Source organism: Lagopus muta, chromosome 19 (genome assembly GCF_023343835.1).
Source record: "Lagopus muta isolate bLagMut1 chromosome 19, bLagMut1 primary, whole genome shotgun sequence".
In the NCBI taxonomy this organism is placed as follows: domain Eukaryota; kingdom Metazoa; phylum Chordata; class Aves; order Galliformes; family Phasianidae; genus Lagopus; species Lagopus muta.
Window position 1 is genome coordinate 5848971 of NC_064451.1, and position 15732 is coordinate 5864702.

Consider the following 15732-nt stretch of genomic DNA (forward strand, 5'->3'; position numbering starts at 1 on the left):
GGTCTGTAAAAATCTGTCTTTGTTAAAACCTGAATCCAGATAGTAGGCAGTGACTGTAAAATTATTTAATGCTTAAAGGTGTTTAAATGGTTTCAGTTTGGGTGCTGGTAAGCAAACATCCGCGTTAGGAAGTCTCAGTCTGAACTGAAAGATGTACAGGATTTCTTATTGTCCAGAAATGAGCTCCCCCAAGATTGCCTGTTAAACTGAAATCAAAATTTACGTTGTGTACTTAATGGATTTTTACTTATTTGGGTATTTTTTTAGTCCTAATAATAAGCAACCTTGCACATACAGTGGTTTCACTGGATTGGAGACATTATCCAGTGTCAGAGAGACTGCCAGGAGCAAGCCTGAAGGAGTTCTGTGAACGAATGGAGTGATTGATTTCTTGCAGTAGGGCTACTGATGTTACTTGAGGATAGAATTCTCTGTGAGCCTCTTCCTAGTAAGGCGTTCTGTGCTTTTACATTCGGAGTTTCCACTGTTGTGCCTGGTGGGTTGTTCCTTAGCCTTGCTGGAATTGTTCTCATCTGATTCACTGGGAGTTTTATTCCATGTGGGCTCTTGGCAGAGGATGATCTCTGTGTCTTGTGCTCTCTCCCCTGGCTGCATCAGGGAGGTGAAGTTTGCACGTGTTTGAAAAGCGTGGTTTACACACCTGCTCTAATAAATGAAGCACTGCAGTGCGAGTGTATTCAATTTCTTGTTGATTTGATCCTGCTGGTCTTATTTTTGCTTTTATAAATATTAAATGTTGTTTCTGTGGGGAAAAAACATCAAGGCTTTATTTGAGCAAGTGACTAAGTGCCTGACTGCATCCTGAGTAACCACTGTATGAGTGTTTTGTCTTTCATGTGATAAATACTGACTTGTCTTCATGGTGTTCTGCCATGTCTTCTTTCCAGACATTATAGTGGTGGGTTTTTTCTAACTTAATTTTTTAATCCTTTTTTTAAACACTTGCTGCAGAAGCATTTAGCTCCTTGAGACTCAATATAAGCAGCAGAGGGGAGAGCTCAAAGGTCACCATGCCTGATTTCCACACTTGCTCTTCTTCCAGCAAGAAGAAAGATCCTTTTAAGTGCAGCTCTTCAGTTTAATGCCAGTTTTCGTGCAATGCAAACTATACAAAGCTCTGTCTGGCAGGAAATGTAAATATTGCAAAGGACAGTGTTGCAATCTGCAGGGTTTAAAAAAAAATAAAAGATCTGAGGACTAAGTGCCCGTGTCAGATGTAATGTGGGGCAAAATCTTCCCTCTGTGGTGGTATTTGAAAGTATTTTATAAATAGCAGTGAAGGTGACTTGCAAAAGATTTCAAAGTCAATTTCTTTTTTCCCCCTCCAACTCACGTTCTCTGTCTTGGGAGAAAGCATCCATAACCGTTACAGGACTTTCCTTTCAATTATACCAGACTCAATACAAGCTGCCCTGGTGGAGGGGAGAGGATGACTAAACCTGAACTAAGGACCAGTCTGTTCTTTTTCAAGTAGGGTCAATAGCCATTCATCATCAACAAAGTGCCTTTCTGTGTATTCTGTGTTGGGCAGCCTCTCGAGCCTGTTCTGTCAGTATGTGGGCTTGTTGCTGACAGTTTGTTAGACTAAAGTAGTCTGTCTGAAAGGGTGCAGCCACACTTGGCAGAAACGCTTGTCAGGCTTTCAGTCCTAATGCCATTTCTGGGGCATGGACACACAAAAAATTAACCATACAACAGATGAATTGAGGTGAGGAAGGGGAGAGGAAGCAGTTCTGCGGTTCTATTTTCACTTGTGCAGTAAGCTATTTCATTAGCTTAATAATCCCTGCTTTAGATGTTGGGTCCCAAAGAGCTCTCCTGCAGTCTGAGTTGAGATCATGTTCGTAAATCTGTGTGGAGTTAAAATATTTCCACTGAATGAGGGATTGCAGGGATAACTGTTGATGCTCTGCTGAGCAAATCCATTTTGCTGAGTGCATGGAGACTGACTTTGTATTTTCTTAACACCCCAAACAGCCTCAGCATAGTGAACCATTGTGGTAATGCTGACCTACCTTTGCTTGCGCCCTGGGATCTGGAGTTTCTCCCTGTGTCATGAGACAGCCTGTTCTGTGCGGAGACTTGAAGTCCTGATGGGTTGCTTTGCTCTGCCTTCTCTCTGTTTGTGCTTCATGGCAGACTGATTCATGGTGTTCTTTGTTAGAAGTGATTTTCCTTCCCTCTGACAGCTACAAAAGTTCTCTCTGGAGAGATGGTTTAGTGGGAAGGGTTTGTTGCGTTTTAGCAATGACTGAAATGCAGTTCAGCAAAGTGTTCAGCTGGGGAGTGTTTCCTTGCAGTATTGCAGGTCAGAGCAGAAGTTAGAACGAGAATTGCAGTGATCTTGACCATCGTGCTGTTACCTTTATTTCATGGGCTTTGGAACACATTGCCTGGACTAATTTTGAGAGGGAGGAGAATTTCCCATTGTATGTCAGCAGTCAGACAAAATCAGGCCTTAAGATCTGCACTGCTCACTTGTCATAAGACAAGAGCAGCACTTCCAGGTGAGCAACATTTAACTGCTGAGGGATCCACCCAGCTCCCAAAATCTCATTATGTATCTGTCTGTCTCATCCCTCCATGAACATAGGAAATGGCTCATTCCCTTTTGACTTTAACCTCTGTCATCTTCTTGACACATCACTTTGTAACTGTTTTAAAATACAGTGCTGAAATCTAGACAGTGTGCCTGGTGGAATCTTACTTGTGAGTCAGGTGTTAGCTCTGCTTTGGTGTCATGCATGAGCAAAACATCTATTCATGCATCCCTGTATGATGCTGTTGGATTGTTCTGGCAGTGGCTCATTTCTTGGTTTGTAGTCCATTGTAATCTTAAGAAGATTCAACACTGAAGAATCAACACTTGGTTCCTTATTCTGTATTTATGAAGTCAGTTGTTTGAAGAGTAAAGTTCATAGTTGTTTTTCTGCATTGTCCTGTCATTTTTAGACCATTACTTCAATTTGCCAGAACCTTTCAGCATTCTAGTCCTGTTCTCAAATATGTGGCTCTCAGTGTCTTCTGCAGATTTAATAAGCAAGTTCTCTATTCCATTACCCAGGCAATTACTGAAAATATTGAGTAGAAGTGAACCCAGGACAGGCCTCTCTGGAACCACACTCAGTGTTCTTTCATTTTTGACAGGAAACCATTCAGTACATCTCAATGCATGTTTTTCCAATTAGTTATGCCTCCATGTTGATCGTTTTGTCTAGCTCATGTTTCCCAAGATTTTTCCTATGTCACTGTGGGAAAGCTATTGTAATTGAGGAGAACTTATGAGACTGTTCTCTGCTCTGAAAAGCTTGATGTGATCTCTTCTAGGCAAATGTTCACTAATTCCATCTTCTTTAAGCAGCCTGTTTTTCTCCCTTTTTTTATTTGGGTAGGCAATAAAATTGGTATTCGATCCATGCTCTTCTGGCCCTTCTTATTCCCTTAAATGCAGGCTTATCTAGAGCCACTCTGAAGTGTCTTAACCACCGCTGGTCCCAGTCGTGTCACCACTAAGAATCACAGGATGTACTGACTGTTTTTTGGGTAAATTATTCTTAGAGTACATAAACAAAAGCTGATATCTAATGTGGGACTAAGGGTGATATCAGAAGAGTGTTTCTGAAGATTACTTCCCCTCCAGGGTAATGCTGCGAAGATGCTGTTAGCTGTTTTGTTCAGATATTCTTACATGGTAAACAGCAGGTGAAAGCACGTAAATACTGACAGCAGCAGAGTCAAACAGGGTGGTTTTATGTATGCTTCCAGGCATCCCTTGTGAATGCACTGTGCTGTTGGCACTGTTAGCCCAGCATCCACAACAACCTCTGCAGAACATCTGGAGGAAAAAATATGCAGAATGAGAATCATGCTGTGCAAAATAATGGAGCAAACGTCTGGTGTGCATGAATAGCTGTTTTGTGTGCTCAGGGAGGAAGATACGGAGTTGAAGAGCTTGTTGGATAGCCAGGGTAGTTCTGAGAGTAATGGTGTTGTTCTAGCTGGATAAAGAGATGAGTTTGCTTGGTGTCAGTATTACATGGCTTTGTAGTTCGCTTGTCAGATTGCCATGACAAATACAGACTTAAAATGGTCTGGGTTGATAAAGGACCACAATGATCATCTAGCTTCAACCCCCTGCTGTGTGCAGGGTCACCAACCAGCAGTCCAGGCTGCCCAGAGCCACATCCAGCCTGGCCTTGAATGCCTGCAGGGATGGGGCATCCACAGCCTCCTTGGGCAGCCTGTTCCAGTGCCTCACCACCCTGTGTGAAAAACTTCCTCCTGATATCCAACCTAAACCTCCTGTCTCAGTTTAAAACTGTTCCCCCTTGTCCTATCACTATCCTTCACTTGGATTGTATAACTGTAATGACCTCTGATGTTTTGTTGCTGTTCATTAAGTGGTTTTGCTATGAAAGGAGCTGGTGTGCATTAAGGTAGTGATGATTACTTGTGGCAGCATCTGTGATGTGTGAACTTGTAGAAACATTGTTCCTGTTTAAAAAAACATGTCAAATACACAAGCAAGTCTAGTGCACAGAGTTAAGGGTATTCAGCTATACAGTAAAAGTTTCCAGGCAAGCTGCTCAAGCTTTAGCATGTAAACAGCTGGTGTCAGGGTAACAGCCCCATACATCTTCAAATACTGTAATGCTTATTCCATTGCAGTGTCTCTAATACTGTCTCAATAGGGCATTCCCTAGCATGAGAGAAATAATTGGATGATGCTGTGGGGCCATATAAAGAAACTTCCAAGCTGAGTGCTGAATAGATCTTGTCTATTACTAGCCCATCATCATTTCATCTGCTCCACCATAAGAAGAAGCTTTTTAAGTATGGAGCTGCACTCATTCTACTGGTACAAATGTGCTAAATGCTTGCTTCTGATGCTACATCTAGACATCTAGTCTGTATGGGAAGCTGTGAGTCAGCCTACATTTGTCTGTTCTATTTTAATGGCAGATGGGGAGTCATGAGACTCACCTCCCATCAGTGCTGTGTCCAGGATGATACCTGGTCTGCAAAATGGTATCAGTAAGAAATAGAGAACATCCAGACTGGTAGATCTGGGTAAAGAGACATTTAGGAGAAGTGTTATTTGATATGCACAGGAAAAGCATGGGCTGTTGGTGAAATTGATGTTACAGCTCAAGTTCTCTGCTGACATTTCTTCCTTCTCTTCCAGGGTGACGACTTCTGGAGTAATGGAGGGCATGAAGAAGGTCAAGAAAGTGGTGAATGGTTCAGCAGAGCCACGGGGCGAGTGGGAAAGCACAGCATGATGAACTGGACTGAGGCAGCACTTTCACAGAAACTTTTTTTATTTATTAATATTACTTTCAGTGGAAAGGGAGCATTTAGCACTTCCCAACGCTGAAACTGCAGAGTGAGGTGTGTCAAGGGGGAGCAAAGCAGTGCAGAAATCTAACTATTCCTCTGATCATAAAAAAAAAAAGACATCTCTTGGTACCTGCAAGGAGTGTGAAGCTTTCTTAGGGGTTTTGGGCAGCTTATTCTTTTTTCCCCTTTCTGGATCAGTTTGGTATTCTGAATTATTTGCAGTTACATTCTTCAGAATGTGCAAATCTAATGTGAGGAGAGACCTTTAGTGAGTATGTAAAGTATATATTTTATATAATGCTTATAGATGTATACACACACCTGCTAAGTAACACGTATGCTGGGAAATGCAAAGTGTCTCAGGAGGTGGGGAAAAGACGATGAGATGTAAGTATTCTTTTTATATAAACTCTCCTCCTGGCTTGGACAGAATATCGCAAAGCAAACGAGTTGAAACGACTGTAGTTATTTAAGGCTAAGTGGGTTATTGGATCAGGTGGCTTCCTCCAGCCTTCACATCAGTTGGAACGTTGATAAGTGTCTTGTCTAATTTGTGCAGGCTTTTACTTGAATATGTCAGGTTTTCAAATGTATTGCTACGTAGGAAGCAAGCGACCGTTTTCCATTAAAAGCACTAACTTGTAGCACAATAAGTGTTAATGTAGATTCTCCACTGCTGATAGGATTCTCTTGATTTGCACCCACCTGACAAAAGAAATACACGAGGTGTAGGACTGTTGCCTACTTTCTACAGGTCTGCCGTGCTATCTTAAACATGGAATTTCAAGCCATGACCCAGAGTGCTTTGTTCTACATTCTAAAATACTTGCAAGGTTTTCCAGAAGATATTCCCTGGTGCAGTGTAAGAGTACCAGAATCCTCAATGGAAATCAAACCAGCAAACGTACTGCAGCGTACATCTCTGGTTCTCCGTTGTCCTGAGTTGCTTTGCCACTCTGGATGGTTACATGTACCTCCATACCTCCCTGTGTGTGTAGAACAGTGGCACTGCTGTTTGAGATGAGCTGAACTGGTCGGAATGGTATTGCTGTCAAAACCAGGCCACTGCAACTCACAGTCATTAGTGGCTTTTATTTTTGTTTTCAGAAAAGGAGTGAATTGTGGCTGGAATACAGAAGTCTTAACTATCAACTGCAAATCTGCAGTGTGATCTTTAGTTGTATTACAAATGCTGTGTTCATCTCTAGAGTCCTGGTATTGCTAGAAAGGCACATTGTGCTTGTAGCTGTAGTAGTGAGGCATTGTTAGTTTGTAGGAGGGTAGCAGTGGTTCACTGGTGTAACAAGGATGAGCTCTAAGAAAAATAAAACTAGTGTAACTCATTGACCCAATGAAGCCTTAATCTTTATGTAGAGCTGTTAAGGTTACCTGTTGAGTGAAGTGCTCCTGTCAGTAACAGGGATAGGCATCTTCACACAGCTTCAGACGTGCCAACATCTCTTAAACTCATTTGGGAACTTGCTTTTTTTTCCCTCTTTTGACTTGAAGGGACTGCATTTCTGGGGGCACAACTGATGGAAGGACTTCCATGACTGCTTTTTCTCATTCTTTAACTTAAGAAGAGAGTGGGATTTTCATTTTGTGGAGTTGCTGTTTTGTCTGTTGAAACGGTGAACCACTTCTTCCTTAGTCTTCAGTGTGGGTTGTAGAGCTTTTAGGCAGAAGTCTGTACCAACACTGTGTTCTCTGACTGCAGCTTCTTTTTCCCGGTGTTCATTTTATTCATTGTGGAAGTAGTAGAAATTAATCTACCTGCTTTGATACCTGGAACTGTTTTCTCTTCAGATGAAGCATAAGAATAACCCTCTTATCTTGGTGCAGAGTCCTCCGTTTTCCTCCTTGGCTTGTAACTACACAATAATTACAGCAGTGATGGTTTGGCTTTTGCTGCCACTGTTTTGCAGAGATACAGTTCAAGTGAAAACAGAGCCTGCACCACAAGAAAGGCTGTTACACGATCAATGAGCCTTCTACACCTTCAGTATGAAAAGGTCTTTTGCATATTTCGTAGCTGAGACTTGAGAAATTGAACTAGAAACAAACAGAGGCAGCCCTAGAACATCGTGTGGTTAAATACCTGAAAATTGGCTCCTCATTCTTTGCTCTGATTTGACAGTTGCTCTGTCCCTGGGGAAGGATCGCTGTCTGTATCCAGAGGGCTGCTGAGCCAGACTGCGAGCCTTGCTCAGAGTTGTCTGCTGGAGTCATAGAGTCAGTTGGCACGGAGGGATGTAAGAGATGGAGCAGGAGTGCAACAGTGCGTTGGTAACGTGGACGTGATGATGTCTTGGAACCCGTTGATGTAATTTCTGAATGGAATTGGCAGTTCTGCTGGGTGTGCCGTTTCACTTCCCAAATGTCGGAGGCTGTGCGGGGTCCTGGTGTGTGCTGAGCTGGTTCTGACAGCTGGCTCTTTGTACTTCGGCATCAGTGAATCGCTGATAGAACAAATGCTCTGGGTTCTTTTTTTGTTGTTGTTTGCTTTTTTGCTGAAGTTGCATCAAGTGTAGTTATGTCCACCAACGCCCTGCTTTCTTAGAGGCCAAAAAATCAGTGACTCCTTGTTGTCTTGGCAGAAAAACTGATGGTAGCCCTCTGAAAGTGTTCTTAGTAGAGCTGGTTCCAAGTTCAGACCTGAGCCTTAGCAGTCAGCTGTACAATCAGCTTCAGCTGGCACTTAGTGCAGGATTCAGGCCAGCACTATGGCAGTGACTAGTCAGTCAGTCCTATGCATTAACAAGGAAACAAAACATGGGTGACCAAGTCAAAAAACAGTGATGCATTTTCTTAGTGCAGCCATTTCCAAAGTGAATTTCCACTTTTCAGTGTAGAAGTCCTCAGAGCAGGTTGAAAAAATCTGTCCTTGTAGTGTGGCATGATTAGACAGTGGCTGGGATGTTGGAGGATAGAGAGAGCATCTGCAGTTGTGCTTTGTGCACAGCAAGGAGTGTGCTGTGCCACAGAGCATCAGAGGGAGGGCTGCTCCCTCCCCCTTCCTCCCAGAGCAAGCCCACATCTGCATGACTTCCCATTGCTAGTGAAAAGCAGCAGCTTAGGAGCTCACCAGGCAGGATTATCACAGAGCTCACCTCTCAGATGAGCGTGCCTGTCTGGTAGGAAGCTCTGCCCTTCACAGGCAGGGGAAGTAGAAGAGCTGCTCATGGCTGCACAGATGGTCCTGGGATAGAGCCTTACTTTCCTGTCTGCCTCTTACTGAAGTGAGCAGCCAAAGCAGTCGCTGAGTACAGCAGTGTGGCTGACGGGGTCCTGGGCAGGGAGCCCTGCTGCAATTCTGAATAAATGGCTGTGAATGCATTCACATGCAGTGCTGCTATGGAGTACTCAGCATCCTCCACAGAGAGGAACAAGGCTGGTTCACTCTTGACTTGTAATGCAGCTTATGCCCCAGTAAATCCCTATTGATGGTGACATGCAGATGCCTCTATGCATTCCTCCTTCCTGCTCTGACTTTTAAGCAAGCTGTCTTCCATAGGAAACCTCCTTGCAGCACAGCTGCCAGGCTCTTGCATTCTTCAGACTTGAAAATATTTTCCTTGATGTTCATCAAGAGAAGTATTAAAAGAAAGGAAGACATAATGGGGTCATCTGGAACGTTGCTACTGTTTCCTCAAAACATAGCAGTTCTGGTTGAAGAAGCCACATGCTGTCCTATTAAGCTGCTCTTTAATGTTGTCATCTAACTCAGCGTGTCATGATCTGTGCAGCACATTGTTCAGTGTTCCTCTCCAGCTGAGTGCCCTGTTCCTGGATTTCCACGCTGCCATACCCTGGGAGCATGTTGTAAAAATTTGCTGCATTGCAGTATTTTTGTCTTGGAGCTTGTAATGTGGAAGATGTATTTTTCTAAGCTAGGTGGTGGACTCTCTGTAGCACGAGTGTGCATCCACCTTGTGTTGCTAAGTACTGTAACATTCCTTCTGGACATAAAGGGGACGTGTCCTAATCACTCCAGCATGCACTGGAGTCCAATGCAAGACTCTTCATGTGTTAACACTTCTTATTCCTTATGGTACACTTCTCTTAAAGAGGAGAAATGCAGGCTGAACAGTGGCAAACAAACAGATGAGGTGTGTGTCTGTTTGCAAATTGCCCGGCTGCATTAGAAGCAAATACTGGGTATTTGTAGGTCCTGTTGAGCTCTATGAGAACTGAAGTTGCATAGCTGTTACAAAATCAGGTAAACGTGCAGGTATTGAAGGAAGCCCTCGCTCCTTCAGTCTGCCTGCTTTGTCTCCTTCAGTTTGACCTGTAACAATAGCTGACAGACTACTGTTACTTTAAAGCAAATGTGTTTTATTGATTCTACCTTCTGACCTCCATTTCCATCGTAAAACGCTTCCCCGTTTTTCACCTCTGTAAAAAGCGTGGAGATGTGGGCTGCAGTGATGTGTGAAACTGGGCTTAAACTGTCCCAAACCTGTGCCCTCCTAACTTCAGTACCTGAATGTTTCATGGGAGCTGTGGTGGTGCCCCCAGGGGCTCTCGACCAGTGTTTGTGTGTTCCCTGGGGCTGACTGCTTGATCAGTTCCATCTGGTTTTTCTTGTAGCCGCTGGCTATGATGCTGTTCTGGCTTATTAATCACTTTTACTTACAGATATATAGAAAGCTGTGCATTTTTTTCCCCCTCCCCCCGTGTAGTTTGATGCTTGGAAATTGCAATGATCCTCTAAGAGCTCCATGTGATGCGTGCTTGCGAGTGGGTGGAACAGGGTAAGAAAAAATACTGAGATGTTACACTTGTGTAAATGGATGGAACCGGAAGAAAGGCCTCCTTGTAGGCTGACTGGCTTAAGAACCCACTTATGTTCTGACTGCTGCAATCCTGTAGAAAGGACAATTCTAAATAAATATCTCCCTGTGGGATTTCACCTGGTGTTCTGCTCTCTGTGTAACGAAGTAGAGCCTGACCTCCACGTTATCAGCAGCGCTTCCTCCTGTAGCCAGGAAACCCGAGCGTGGGGCTGGGACCTGTTCATCAAAACAGAGGATGGGTCTAAATGGCTTTCCTTCCCCTTCAGTACCTATTAATAATTAATTCTAGATCCTCTTGTGTCATTAAGCAGCTTTGGGGCACCTTGTACAATGTAGCTCTGAATTCATTTAGTAAATGATCTCCAAAAGAGCTCAGAGACTTTACTGTACAGTAAGGTTCTCTTCCAGGGTTTTTGGTGACCTATAAATAGCCTTTTCTTCTGTTCTTCTTCAGTATTTTTTCAGTATTTTTTTTTTAAGCTTTATTAAAAGAACAGCAAGCAGTATTTGGAGAGAAGCAAAGTAGACATAAATCAGGATGGTCTGTGCAACTTGGCTTCCCTGCTGTGATGCAAATGTACAAAATAAAGATTGAATGACTAGAAAGTTGAATGCATCTTGTTTTCTACTTCTGAATTGCTAGTAACCAAGATGACCTTTTGGATTTTTTCTCCATGCCTGACCTCCGGTTGCAGCTGTTAACTTACCATGGGTGCAGGGCCAAATCACAAAGCAGCTGTATCCCTGTGATGGACGGGAGGAACTTTTTGTTCCTGGGCTGCTGCAGGTGTTCCCTGAGCTGCCTTCTCCTCAAGCAGAAGGGCCTCCATTACCATCACCCTCCTGGAAGAGGGAGCTGTTTGATTGAGGCTAGGGTCAGGGTACTCGGGGACTTTTCCAGTTGTTCCTTTATGAGCTGTGAGTTCTGACCATGCGTTTTTAGTTCTTCACCTGGCAGTGCTGGCAGGGATGAGGTCTGCAGTGTTTCTATCAAGTGCTCTTCCTAACAATCCACCGCTGCCTCAAAGCATATAGCCCTCATCACAGAATGTAGGTCTTCAAAATGTCTCTTACACTTTATTCTATCGTTCTCAAGCTATCATGCAGGGGTAATGCCAGAAATAGATGTGTTCTCTGCACTGCAAAGCCCAAACAGGCAGCTCTGCATTGCCTCAAGCCTTTGGGTGGGTGGTGTTTTACCATGGAACTGAACTGTAAGAAGGACATGGGTTTGGGACTGAACAGCCTGCTGTAGAGTAAAACAAAACATATATGATGGGGCTGATTGTTCCACTGGGCCAGTCTGCATGTACCTCATGCAGGTAGTTCTTGGGTGCTTGCTTTCTCCAGACTGCACATCTGCTTTATCCATTTGTTGTATATTTGGCCCCTTACAGTGACAGCATCTGAGCTCATCTCTGCTGCGCTGCACAGGGCTCCAGTGGGGCTGGTTGTGCTGGACCCAAAATGGCTCAGCTGTAATGACAGGCAAGGTGCTAGCACAGGGGGGTGTCATGTGGGGCTGCATGGTGGAAAGGCTCCCTGGAGCTTGAAACTGAGGGTAGGGTATACAAAAAGAATCCTGATTTGGCTGCTTTCAAAGTGAGAGGGGGAGCCTCTAATTGGAACAGCTCCTGGTAGTTATGGTCAATTGCAAGCAGGGCCCATCTGGTAGACTTGTACAGGGGCAAAAATGACCAATGCTGGAGCCCCAGTGAAGCTTTCCTGAATGTGTTGTGTTTCTGTGTGGGTTTCTAGGTGTTCCTCCGACCAGAGGAGGTAAACGGTTCTGCTTTAAGGAATTTCTGTTAGCATCTGAAATTCTGAGCTGCCTTGATCATTTGCTGCTCCTTGCTGCAATCCAGGCTGCCTGCTGGCAGTGCTCAAGCTCTAGCTGTATCTTCATGACTGCAAAGATCTGCCTTCTCTTTAAATCCCGTTTTTGCCTTCTTTTGCCTTCTGACTGATAGACTCTAATGAGCAGGACTGTGCTGTAGTGCCCTGTGTGGTGAGTGGTCAATAAAAACAAATTGCTTTGAACAGAGAGGTAGTAAAGCAGCTTGTGTTTGGCACAGTTGATCCCAATACTGGGTCCTCAGTTAGGAGCTGAAGACTTTCATGTGTCTTAATAAGAAACAAGTGTCATCCATTCCTTCTCTCCATTCCCATCCATGGAACTAAGAGCACTTTGGGTGACGTTGCTTTCTTGTGCCTGTTCTCTCACATGCAATATTTCTGCTGGGATGGTCGAAACAGTTTATGAGATCACTCCTGTCATCTTATCAGGATGAGCTGAACAAAATAAACAGGTTTGCAGGGTGGGACTGTTGCAGTGGTGCTAAATGGTGTAGGTCAGGATTGGAATGGAGTGGGTGGCTTAGACCTCATTGCTGCTCCCTCTTGGGATGGTTGTAGTGAGCTTGGCCAGAGATTTCCAGCATCTTCAGTGGCAGGAATTGTTTGCAAAGGGGGTCTCCTGCACAAAGGGTAAATGTAAGGTTTCTGTCCCAGGAGACTGAGCCTCATCTGCATTCTGCAACCATCTGCAATTTTGAGCCATTGTTGTGGGGTGGCACAGCTCGATGGCTATCTGTCACCCTACAAATGCATCCTCTGCTCTTACAGGGGGTGTGGAAGAGCGTTTGTCAGTGCCTCAGCATGCCTGAAAATGCCTCTCCCATAGAGCTGCTCTGCAGAAGGAATCCTACACCTGGCCCAGCTATTAATGAAGATATTGATCTCCTGGAAGAAGCCCAACTTTTGTGTTTAGGGACTCATCTTGTGTTGGGAGGCGTTGGTCAAACTGGTGGGACTGCAACGAATGGCCGTGGTGAGATGAGAGACGCGGGCAGTGACAGAAGATGACAAGAATTAAAGCTCTAAGCCTGTCTAAATGGTGATTAGAGAGGCGAGATGGTGCAGCGCAGTACAAAATGGCTGCATGGGGAGAAACTGCAGAAACGAACTGGGAATTCATTAGCGTGGCTCAAGGGCTGTGATGCAGAGAGATGAGATGAAACGAAAGCGGAGGAAAACAAGATGTCAGGAGAAGCCTTCTGCCAACGAGACTGGTTTGGCTGCAGACAGCCTTCCCCGGAGAAACAGAGGAAGTTCTGTGTTCTTTCAGATAATGAACGGTGGACTGGACAAATCACTGCTAAATGTACTGTAGGGAGCAGTCCCTTATCAGCTGCGAGCTGCACTGAATGCCGGCTCGCTCTCCTTCCATTTGCTTATCTCTGTGTGAAGCACATCGCATGCGTAATTTCTGCTTTAGGGGTTCGTTGTTGTGTGACTGTTAAACCTTGCACATAGCTGGGGTGAGCGTGGCTGCTGCCTGGGCAGAGCAGGAACGTGCTGCGTTACGGCGAAGCTGCTACCTGTGCTCCCTCATCTGTATTCTGGGTAAGTCGGGTTTTAACTGCTGCTGCTCGAACTCAGCAGAAAGACCTGCCGGCATAAAACCTGCTGGCATTTACCGGCCCCACGGTGCCTGTGCAGTGCCATGAATCAGAGCAGCGTGAGGGGAGGGCACAGCGCAACCTCTTAGGGCAGTAAAATGAAAGAAGGAGGTGCGAGACGTGCTTGAGAGGGATTTTGGAGCCTCTCTGACCCCTGTGATGCTGCCGGTGAGTGCAGCGGGGTCTGCGCCGCACAAAGCTGCTGCAGCTGTGCTCTTGGTTGTCATTGCACGGAGCCTTTCGCTTTCCGTCCCCGACAAACGCGTGCTGCCTGCTCTCGAGCAGCATTTGAAGGCTGGAGGAGGCGGCTGCTGCGCTGCAGGAGGGCCGGTGTTCTCCCAGGTGCCAGCTGTGATTTGCAGCGTTCCGCCGAGGATCGTTCCGCCGAGGATCGCCCCGCCGCCTCCTGCTCGGCTTTGTCTCAGCCAGCTGCTCGCTGCACGGGGACACCGAGCCCAGCTGCTGCCTCCTGCAGCCACCCCTCTGTGTTCCCACGTCGGCATCACAATGACAGCCCCGCAGGCTCCAAAGAGAACAGGCTTTAAAAAAAAAACCAACCAAACAAAAACACGCACACACACAAAACCCACTAGAATTGAGCAGAGAAATTACCAGCGTAGCAAACTGTACCGCTCAGCACATGGGCTGCTGTCACTCCTACAGCCTTTGTAGGGCTGTGCCTATTTCCAGAGCTCCGCCGTGCTTTCCACGTCTGCGTTTCACTTCCTTGGGAGCAGAGCCTGCAGGCTCGGCTGCTGCGCCCGTTTACCCGATGACCTGATTTGCTTTATTTCTGCTGTGTTTTGTCTAAAGCCACGCTATCCAAAATGAATTTATAACAGCGAGAGCTGGCGTGGAGAGCTGGCTGGGCTTCATGCTGCCGTACTCGGGGTCATGAAGGCTGATTCCTGAGGGCTGTGGGGTCCCACTGGTGCTGCCCCCAGCCCCGTTTCTCTGGGCTCAGACCTGGCTGAGGCACTGCTGCTCTGAGGGCATTTTGCACCCAGCAGCCCAGGACAGGATGGGCACTGTTTGATGCCTGCTGTGGCTGTTACACCAGGAAATTGAACTCATTCTGCTGGAATTTTTTTCACCCTCCCTCTCAAAGCAGCAGCTGTTTGGGGGTTGGCTGTGCCAGTTCAACCACAGCCACGCTGCTGCCTCTGCTTTCCTTTGGCTTTTCTTCTGCCTGACTCAGGATCGTTAAGCATTAACCTTAAAATAGCCACTCTTTTTGCAGTTGATATCATTAATCTCATGTGTGTGCGTTCCTCCCCCATGCTTTGAGCTCTCCCTGCTGCTGCCCTGTTCCTGGGGCACAAGGAAGCTCTCAGCAAAGCCCAAAGGGAGCAGAGCGCTCTGTCCCAGCTCTGCACAGCTCTGCCCACCCACAGCTCCCGCTGTGTTGGTTTTGGGGCTGCATTCTGCTGCCTCCCAGCAACTGCCACCGGTGCTGTTATTTAAGCAGTGGCAAGGTTCAAGCTAATAATTAGAGAAAGTGGATGGCTTGCACAGTTTCCGATTACTTTTCTCCTCTCCTCGGTGAGATCTAAGCTCTCTATTGAGTTCTCTCAGTGGTCGAGGCAGGGGAGAGTTTTAAATAGAATTCAATCCCTTTTGCATCACTTTTGTGGCTGCAGAGCTCGTGTTGAAATGCCTGATCTGTGCGGGGCAGGTTGGGGCTGTGGGTTGTTCTGTGGTTGCTCCAGGCCATGCCATGCTCTGCACACACTCAGCACAGCCCTGCTGCAACACGGTCACAGCTCGGCGCACGCAGCCGAAAGGAGAGCATTGCAAAGATGGGCGTTTTGCTGGAAGGAAGGGGATGCGCGGGGCCTTTTGCTGCGGCTTTGGCCACCGAGCTAACGACGCTGTGGCCTGCGTGTGGGTGGCAGGAGGGTCTTTGTCCCCAAAAGCCACCCTGGCGCGGCGCTGCCTGCAGCCCTGCAGACAGGTTTCGCCGTATCCAAGCACAGATCTGTGGTTTGTTCCTCCTGGCTGTTGCTACAGGAGCCCAGCGTGCCCGGGCAGCTCCTGCGGGGCCTGCGTTGCAACACGGGCGGGAAGGGAGCCGCGTTTATCTCGTGCATCGGCGCGGCTCACGGCAGTGCGTG

General features: G+C 46.2%; 1 protein-coding gene across 2 annotated transcripts in view; it reads left to right on the top strand.

The window, feature by feature from the left end:
* GPR107 (G protein-coupled receptor 107) overlaps positions 1–7833 on the top strand; it is a 31316-nt gene extending 23483 nt beyond the window's left edge. For both annotated transcript variants that reach the window (XM_048966391.1, XM_048966392.1), the window contains one exon: positions 5207–7833. In XM_048966391.1, coding sequence (XP_048822348.1) covers positions 5207–5303 — 97 coding nt within the window. In that variant the 3' untranslated portion in view covers positions 5304–7833. The remainder of the gene's footprint in view (positions 1–5206) is intronic.
* The last annotated feature ends 7899 nt before the right edge of the window (positions 7834–15732 follow it).